At 33.2% G+C, this 10,203-nt stretch overlaps 1 protein-coding gene across 1 annotated transcript; it reads right to left on the bottom strand.

The window, feature by feature from the left end:
* Window positions 1-1,272: 1,272 nt before the first annotated feature.
* Window positions 1,273-6,998, bottom strand: LOC146940578 (oligopeptide transporter 7-like). The gene is made up of 7 exons (XM_085754274.1): window positions 6,805-6,998; window positions 6,233-6,684; window positions 5,968-6,065; window positions 3,419-3,988; window positions 2,677-2,932; window positions 2,392-2,574; window positions 1,273-2,052 (listed from the first exon to the last, which is right to left on the bottom strand). The coding sequence occupies exons 1-7, from the start codon at window positions 6,851-6,853 to the stop codon at window positions 1,444-1,446; spliced, it is 2,217 nt and encodes a 738-aa protein (XP_085610400.1). The 5' UTR covers window positions 6,854-6,998; the 3' UTR covers window positions 1,273-1,443.
* Between the last annotated feature and the right edge of the window lie 3,205 nt (window positions 6,999-10,203).

Consider the following 10,203-nt stretch of genomic DNA (forward strand, 5'->3'; position numbering starts at 1 on the left):
ATCCCAATATTTTCCCCATCAAAGGTGGAAATAATTTTGCCTTAGCCGACCTTTTCTAATCAAACTTTTCTCAAGGTTCGATTTATTTATTTAGTTTTATCATAATAAAATAACTATACAACTTTAATTAGGTAGTAAAATCTTCTTTCAGGGAAAAAAAAGGTAAAATCAATTATTAAATTAAATGGTTAGACTTTTTTCATATCAATCATACAAAAATGTAAAATAATAATTCCCAACAAAAAAATTATATTATTATTAGTACACTTTAAAATGATTTTCATTTTTGTCTCGGTCGATCATAATTGTTCAATGATTAAAGATATTTCAGTTTATTTCAAATGAAATGTTTGAGTTTTATCATATCATATTTCTAAGTACAGTATGATTTATACTACTGTTTAATTGACAATTATGAAATATTTAAATTTTAATATAAATTAAAAAATTCACACTTAAAAGTGTACTACATATTAGGATAGAATTGTAGAAAGAAAACCGTGGACGGATTTAGGACTTTAAAATTGCAATATGGGACGGTCTATGGGCGTGTCTGGCTGTTAAACAAATACTTGGTGCTGTCTCGGTTTCACATAAATAACCCATTTTCCTTCTCAAACCATCTATTTCATTTTTCATTTTCTTCGTCACAAACAAGCTCAACCATCTTTGAAAATCCATTGCCAACAACATGTGTAGATCTGTTGATTATCCCTCACACTCACATATCAATCCTAATGGAGAAGAAAGAAGTCCATTTACAATCACCAACTTAGAATTTGATGAACTCGTTCCAAAAGAAAACACCATGTTGGTTGCTAAGACGAAGAACATAAAGCACACCAAAAACCACAAGTTGAAGTTGGAGGACATTCCAGAGGAAACAGAACTTGAAGATGAGACTCATCCAGAACTTGAAGAAGCTTGTGTCCATTTGGAAATGGATTTGCAAGTACTAAGGAAGTCTCTTGATATGGGACTTTGTGTACTTTGCCTTGGTGTTGGTTACATGGTTTCTACTAAATTTCGTCCACGACCTAAGTTTTCTTCGATTTTATCATCATCCTCTTTTTTGTTCTTCTAACATATGTAGTTTGATATATAGTACTACTATTCAATTTCCTTTTTTTGTACATATCCATTTTGTATCAATTGCTTACTACGATAATGAAGTTTTGTGAATTATGAGTTTCTATCCTAGGTTTTATTTCAAGTTCGCAACAACAATTCTTCTATTTATAGTGGAAAAATAAAATATTTACATTTTTCAAGTTTGATGAATGAACTATTATATATGAAGGGGTTTGGAGCTTAAAGAGTTGAAGCATCCACACAATTATTACAATTTTACCGATGATAAATGACAAAATATTTACAATTTACTTTTACAAACTGAATGAATGAAGGGGAGTAACTAACAATGTACATTTAATTTCACCCTAATTAAGTAAAAACAGGACAACCTTGAACCTCAATAAATCCTTTGGTCGTTGGACAATGAGCTAAAGGACAACCATCAAGGTTATTTCCCCACCAATCAATACTTATTTCCTCTAATCCTAAACAAAGGTACAAAACCACACCCATGAAAGCAAGACCAGCATCCAATGCACCAGACAACACATAATTATGACGCTGCCACCATTCTGGCTTATACCTATACACAACAAACCCAGACAAAAAACCAACAATGATCCAGCTAGTGTAATTCACTGCTGTAGCTGGTGGCATCATTCCAGTAGCACCTATCAACACAGGCATGTTGATGAGTTTAATCCATTCTTGTTGTGGAAAGGCTCTTGTAGCTAACCAGACAAGTAAAGGAGCAATGGCTCCACCTAGGAAGAACCAATTGATATTCTCGTAGGTTCCTAAGTTTCCGAAGATTCTTCTTGGACCAATTAAACCCCAAATGACTGATGCATCGTAGAATACTGTGTCACCTGGACATGTCCAAACTGAGGATGTGTCTTTGCATATGTCTGGTGTGCTTTCCATTAGCCACCATGCAGTGCTTAAATACACTAGACCAGCAATTAGTGTTCCCACAACCTAATAATCAAGATCAAAGGAAGTTTAATTAAATCCATTTATTTATTTTTTAATTTTAATCATGAAATCTAAAATGAAAGTAAGATGAATATTTAGAAATTAGACTACAGTCAAAAATTTGACGCATTCTCACAGTCAACACATCTTTGACCATTGGATCAAGATCAGACAATCTAGATTTCAATGTAGATTTTACTTTATTTTGAAATAAAAATTACCAATCTTAAGTTTAGATAGTTCGATCCTCATCCAACGACCACATATGTGTTGACTGCCTAAATGTGTCAAATTGCGGACCGCAAGGCAATTCTGATTCGGATATTTGGTAGTGTGACAAACCTGTGCCATGAACATGGTTCTGGGAGGGATTTTCATGTAGTGGCCTAGTTTGAAATCTTGCAAGAAAGTGATGGCTTGTGTCATACTTATGTAACCATAAACCTTGAAGCACATGTTAGCTACAGGATATCCAGGGTAGATATATCCTATGATGTACTCCGTGATTATGTTCAGCCCTGGACTCTATAATTAGAAATTAAGGCAATGAAAAAATTAATTAGATTTTTTTATCTCTAATTTATGTTTCTAAGTTAGTTTTTTCTGTTAGTCTATTTATAAACTGACCTGGTTTGTAATTGCGGTTATTATACCAATGGGGAGAGTGAAGAAGATTGCAATGCCACATGCTAACAGAACACCCCACCAAGGCAATTGAAGCTGTTCGTTGTAATATTCACATGCAAAAATGGTAGTAGCAATGGTTGCAATGAGTATGCACACAAACCACCACTCAGGAACTTGTTTGTACCTCCTCATAAGCTTTGTGTGGATGTCCATGCTCTTTTCATTAAAACTTGATTTGCTTTGCTCCCATATTTCTCTGTTTTTTTCAATTTTTCCATTTCATACATAAATTGTCCCATGACATAGATGCATGATAGAGAACTTCAAATTATATATAAGTTTATATTATAGTATTTTTTTACAAATTTAAAAATGTATGCATAGTATGATATGATGCAATGTTTTAAAAATCGGCGTGGAGTGGCCGGTTCAATTGATTGAATCCGAATCTAACCAATTGACCAACTATTTTGATCACGATTATATTACAGTTTGGTTAAATTGGATTGATTTGGATTGAATTGGTTAAACTGTGATTGGTTCGACCTTATTTTGGGATACCTTTTTAGTACCTTTTCTATTTGGTGTGGTTCAACCATAGTTGAACAAATTGAACCGATTGAATCATAAAACAAATATTTCACCGGTTCAATATATGGTCCAATTTTTAAAACATTGATAATGTTAATAGAGTACATTGATAATGTTAGTAGAGTTGAGAGTAGATACAAACAAAACATACCTTCCATGAAAGAGAGCAACATGCACAATAGTAGCAGTAAGGGCAGCAAAGCCAACACCATAGGTCATAGCAAAGAAAGTACTGAGGTGTAATCTTCCTTGTTTTTCATAAGCAGCAAGGTCCATATGGAAATTAGAGTCTATTATTTCTGTGATGTTATAAATCTGACCTTTTGAAGTAAAAAGTTGATTAGAGAAAATTGGAAAGGTTTTGGCATTGTAAACATTGAACCAATAGCACAATGGAGTAAGAATGTACATAACAAACACAAATCCTACTGCCACGTTGGCAGTTGCAAACCATGGGCTTGCAAGTGGGCTTCCAAGGTAAGATGAGATGGCAGACCAATCAAGCCCAATTGCGCCGATGCCGAGACCCTTTAGGCCCGACCCAAGCTGCTGGGCCAACACACTATGAGGAAATACCCAACATATCCAAGAGAGTGAGGTTAACATTTGAAAAAGGTAACCAGGGAAAACATAGTATGCAAAGCTGCACAAAAATGATATAAGGAAGAATTGAGATCGTGTTAAGCCTCCTTTTGTTCTTTCCTCCTTCTCATGCAAAGCCCTAAGTCACAGTGAGCGAGTGTAAGATACCAAACAAAACTAATAAAATAACAATGCATTAGAGCATGTCTAATGGAAGATTTTATAAAGTAGAGCAATGTTTATGTGTTCACAACTAACAAATCTGAATTGTTTAGAGACACAAATACAAAAGAGTAGAAAAGAAAGAGTCATCCGGTATAGTATCGCACAAGAATTTGTGGTTATGCATTTTTGTGTGCGTGTGTCTAAATGATATGAATTTGTGGTTGTTACCACATACATACAAATGAATTATCCTATATAGTATCACTTAAAAATAATAAAGGTTTCCCGTAGTTTTCCATCATTTGAGTAAATTTTAGGTGGCAATAAGGAGAAAATTAAAAGATGTGATCTATATAAGCAATCTTAAAAATTGGATTCTTAACATTAAAAAATTGAGGATAAAACGGTTGAGGATTGAAAAATATAGCGAGGATAGTTATGAATTTCTTATATACAATTACCATTAGAGTAAAAGCTAGTTTTTTTTGAGGAGAGTAAAAGCTAGTTGGCTTGCTTATGAATTGTTTAAACCCTATATGACATTTTAAACCCATAAAAGTTTGTTAAATATGAATTGTTTAAACCCTATATGACATTTTAAACCCATAAAAGTTTGTTAAACAAGTCAGTTATCTCCTCAGCATTAAAGTTTACAACTCATAATTTCATAACCCAATCTTTTCTAGCTATATGTTGACAGCATTACTCATACATACATTGTCTTGTCTACTCCCTGTTTTACAAATTACAAATTTTCATGAGAGAAAAATAGTTTATATTCATATCAAAGTATTTATTATAAGTAATTTTTTGTTAATCCTCCGATCTCTATGTGAATGACCCTATTAATCCATAGTTCAAAAGTAAAGCCTAATAAAAATTTGTTCCAAGCAGGAATTAAATTCGGTTTTTAGTGGAACTCCTTAACTACTTAAGTTCAATCACTTGATTATTTTATTTTTTTTTTGTCAAGTAGCCTAGTGGCTAGATTCACACACATTATGTGTGGAAAAGTGGGGAATCCGGGGTTCGAACTCCGGCCCCTGCACAAATTATCCCTGGTAGCTACCAACTGAGCTACACTTACGAGACTATTATTTATTTATTATATGTTAGTATGAAATATGTAACAAAATTAAGAGTAAATTGATAAATAAATAATTAATTTCATTAAAAGAGTTGTATGAAAAGGGACACTTTCTTTTTAAAAGTTTTGTTTGTCCTAACAAACAAACAAAACTAGTATAAAACATCTGGTAGACATACGTCCTTTTCTAGCATAACTGCCATAACATGGTAGGGAGAATCTTCACGTTCCTTCCTAAACATAGCCAGGATGTTTACTTTCATTTATTCTGGCAGTATTTTCTTTTGAAATAATTAAAGAAATGTGAATTTTAAAAAATCATTTTCAATAAAATTACAAACAGATCATACGTAAAAGGAAAATATATACTCCCTCTGTCCCAAAATATAAGCAAAAATTGGTCAACAAAATTTAATGTATTTGGTACAAATTTTTAACCAAATACATTAACTTTTGTTGACCAATTTTTACTTATATTTTGGGACGGAGGGAGTATTTTTCAACGGTGCAGAAAAAAAAAAAGGACAATATTTGTGTTCCATCATATTATTATATGATGTTGAAAATTTTATTCATTCATAAATAGCATTATTATACTACTAACTTCCAAATTTAAATTCAGAAGAAGCGTAACTTGGGAAGTTTGGACCCCGTTTGAAAAGGATATCATGTTCATTCATGTTCTTAGTTGAAATTCTCAAATGACTTAAGAAATACTATACGTGCAATTTAGTTGTTACAACCATTGAAGTTTGACAAACAATAGTTGAAACAAATGCAATTATGCAACAATATTATTGGTAGGTATATAGATATTTTTTGTGTGAAGAATTAATCTAAGAGTAACTCTACCTAGCTATTATTACCTGAAGAGTGAAACTTGAACTAAATTTGCTGGCCACCACATTGCCGCTGGCTCCACCAGATATCTTCTAAATATACCAGCCCATCCGAAACCTAATACCTACCATTCAAAACAACTTTTTTTAATTACAAATTTTTTCTCTTATACTGGTTTAATTAATTTCAAGTGGGTATTAAAAATGGTTAATTAGGTGGTTAGGAACGTGTTGATGCATGTATGCATAATTAACTTAAAGTCAACAGGGTTAAAGAAGAAATATAACATACCTGAGTGGTGATTATTACAAGAAAAGAAACACAAAAAGTTATATGTTGATGGTAAAAGACTTTAACAGCGGTAACAATATGAATGGCATAAACCGTGCCAGCACCAGAGTTAGCAAAAATAGTAATAAGAACATGTTCTTTGACATTGAAAGGACCAGGGTTCAACGTAAATTCCCATGATTTTCCTTTGAAGAAAACACGTTTTGTGATTTTTGAAGCCATGAGTTGACCCAAAGGAACAACGGCAATTTGAGCAGAGATGGCTGTAATAGTGAGAGGTTCTGTTCTGTACCAGAAAAACTGGTTTAGGAATGATAATAGGACACATGAAAGGGTTCCTAATACCCACATTCGGAATGTTAGAACCGGTAGAGATGGGTCATCTGTTGTTGGCACCGTTAGAGCCACTTGTTTGATGGGAGAGTTTTCTTCTGATTCATTCTCCTTAGATACTACAACATATATACAAGATTTAATTGTTCAATATATGTAACAAATTATATAATATATGGTATAATGAAAGAAATTATAAATTTGAAAATGAAGGAGATGGATATGCATGTTTTGCTTACGGAGAGGGGATGTGATATTATCATTTTCTTGTGATGATGATGCTTCCATTTGATATGTACAATTTTGATTCTGAATATCTTTGTTTATATATGTATAAACTATATTCTTGATTTTTCAAGAGAATAAAATTCAGCTAGGGAGGGTAGAGAGGAAGAGGAATTAGGAGGCCACGACTAACAATGGAGAATAGATTAATTGTAGCTGGTGAATTAATGGCCAAACTAAGTAATGTCTGGACCACATCTCAATTCCCAGCCTTGAGGACGTACAGTCCAATAATGGACTTTTCACTAAAATAGACAGATACTGCTATTATTCTTTCAAAATTCAAATAATATATATCCCTTAAAAAAAATTGGACTGGTATTAAGTGTTTCATTTGTAATATTTACTTGTCTCGTATTATTTGCGACATTGGAGTTGGTTTGATGGTGTTGGCTTGCGACCTTGAAGTGTGCTCCTTTTAAGGTCTCTGGTTTGATTCACTTCGATAAGAATTTAGGTAGGCTAGTTTAACTTCTTAAAAAACGACACTTTGATAGTAATTAACAATATACAAGTCACCAAATATGGACAACCAACACTGACATTAATGAATTTCTACTTTATAGTAAACCTAACAAACAGATTACATACAAAGGTGAGTGTTAGTAGTATAGAGGAGTATAGGTGAGTACTCTTGCTACTAAAATTTGTGTAGCATGCATGAGGTTTTAGACTTAAACTTTATTGCCTCAAGTTTATTAAAAAAGACAGTGAACACTCCTAAAAATTCACAATCAATCCACTTGTGAGAAATTTCAGATTTAATGAAACACACATTAAGAAATCATGAATTACCAACCTATTTGATTTCATCCCAAGGAAAAAATACAACAATAATGAACAAATCTTTTATGGTCACAATCCCAAAACAAAAATATTTGGACACACTCACGTGAAAAACAAAAATAATATTATTTTATTATATTCTCTTTTAATTTTTGAATTTGTGTCAAAATATTTTTATTTGGAGTTGTTCCCAAACAAATATTTCTCCCGAATAAAGGTCTCTCTTATATTATATTGTGTTCAAATTAAAATATTAATTAGTACTTCATAGTAATTTACTATAAGTTATAGAATAATATTTCTTCATATCTGATTATGTCAATCTAACATAATCTGCCTTAAAACTATTTGGTAAGACACAAGTATTCCACAAACCTATACATTGGATGGAAAAACTTCTATTTTGGTGGTTTTCAGTTGTAATCAACCAAACACATCACATTGTTTCCCAAAGAAGATGCTTGCTACCTGCCTCAATGACAAGAGTTTCTTTTTATTAAAGCAGTGTCCAAATCAAAAAGCAGTAGGATTTTATGATAAATATGTGTTACACTATGCTAATCACTCAATATTTGGTTATGATTGATATGAATATGCATAAATGATTTACAAATTATGTAACAAATTGGAATTAGACTTGAGTTGAGAGCACAATTATGTGCTCACAAAGTTGCTTGAAATTGCACTAAAGTGAAAGCTGCAACAAATGAAATTGCACTAATGATGTAGTATATTTTGCATCAAAAACAAGATAAGTATTTTAATATCGTCTCCACAGGGAGTTGCGTATGTCATAAGCGTCTTCACAATAGTTCACATTAAGGGTTTGGATATAATTTGTTTGTTTGTAAAACTATGTTCCTAAACGACATAAAAGTAAAAACGAGATGAGATCGAACTATTTCGCTTGCGGTATAAGATAACGAGCAAGCATAACAGCAGCAATCTCTCGATCGATTAACAGACTCTAGCTTTATAACCAATATTATCACAATCATTTCTACAACATCCTTCGTGTCCAAAGCGATATCGTTATTTCTAAGTTATCGTTTAAACATTCGTGTCCAAATCCCTTAAACGATAACAAAGTCGATCGGATAACTTAATCGACCGTGTCCAGTCTGATTAAGTATCCGAAAGCATTAAATTCTTGATAAGCAATTATCGAAGGTTTACAAACTTGTCAAGAGTGATATAACTTAAGATAGTTTGTTATTCTAGTTCTAGATTCAAGAGTTCGTGTCCAAATCATCTTGAATCTCTTTGAAAGCATTAAAAGCAAGAATAACAACAATATTGAATCATTAAGCTAGAACCTTATACATTAAAAGATCAAAAGATTACATAATAGCTTGTTTGATTACCTCAATACTACAAGTAGATGATAGCTACACATAGACATGTAAACTATGCAAGAGATGAAGAAAGATGAAGATTCCATGTCAAGATCCTTCGTGTCCAAAGCGATCTTGAATTGAATCTACTCCTAAACCAATTGCTTTGTGTTTCTCTCTTTGAAATAGCTCTAACCTCTCTCTAGAATGTATGAAAATATCTCAATAAAACAGTGAGTCTCTAAAAGAGAGGTAAAAATGCTATTTAAATGGCCTGTGTTTTTACACCTGCGCTAATAGCGCAACTCACGCTAATAGCGTGGTAAGGCGGCCTATAATCTGGCCAATAGGAGAGTGCCACGTTGGCCTTGCCCTGCTGCTACGCTCCAGCCACGCCAATAGCGTATCTCTCTGGAGTATTTACGCTAATAGCGTATCTTACGCCAATAGCGTAGTTCTTCTTGACTAGCTACGCTCCAGGTGCGCCAATAGCGTAGCTCTCAGGAGCTTGTACGCTAATAGCTCAGAATACGCTATTAGCGTACTCTTCAAGAGTTCTCCAAAACCTACGCCCCAGGTACGCTAATGGCGTATCTCTCTGACCTTGGCCATTTCTTCATCACGCTAATAGCGTAGGACATTGAACTTTGACGTTTCTTGCTCCTTGCTTGTATTTTCCTGCACAAAAAGGGTAGACTAAGGCTCAAAAGCATAAATGACATATTTACACAATAATTGGAGTTTTCCATAGAGAATCTTGCAAAACAAGTCACTAAAATGCCTAAACTCCTATATGAAATATATCACTTTTAAACACTTATCAAACTCTCCCCAACTTGGCTTTTTGTTTGTCCTCAAACAAATCAATTGAAAAGGAAACTAACAAGGCTTTGGACAAGGTTTTCAACATGGTGTCAAACAATTCAAAACAAAAATAAACAAATGGTGATTCAAATATGATCGCGGGGACAAGCATGAAGTCCTCCGCTACTCTAGGTTCAAACTAAGAATGCGAAAAATGTCCTAAGCACAAACTATACATCATAAACTTCAAAACATAAACATATCTATCTATGAACCACACCTAACACACTTCTTTGAAAGTAAATGCAATATAATGATAACAATGAATGAGGTAATGAACACACATCCAACAATCATGCTAACATCCTATTTAAGTTAGGTGTCCATCCAAATATCGTCTCAAAAAGCATAAAAGCATGGATCAAAAGG

This window comes from Medicago sativa, chromosome 3 (assembly GCF_051527215.1).
Source record: "Medicago sativa cultivar Bolivia chromosome 3, Bolivia_mono, whole genome shotgun sequence".
Taxonomy (NCBI): Eukaryota; Viridiplantae; Streptophyta; class Magnoliopsida; order Fabales; family Fabaceae; genus Medicago; species Medicago sativa.

What these genes read in the sequence shown, in the direction of transcription:
- LOC146940578 (XM_085754274.1), bottom strand. Translation starts at nt 6,853, where the DNA reads ATGGAAGCATCATCATCACAAGAAAATGATAATATCACATCCCCTCTC. An exon ending in TAACCGCAATTACAAACCAG is followed by an intron (nt 2,575 to 2,676) that starts GTCAGTTTATAA and finishes TTCTAATTATAG; the next exon opens with AGTCCAGGGCTGAACATAAT. An exon ending in GAACCATGTTCATGGCACAG is followed by an intron (nt 2,053 to 2,391) that starts GTTTGTCACACT and finishes CTTGATTATTAG; the next exon opens with GTTGTGGGAACACTAATTGC.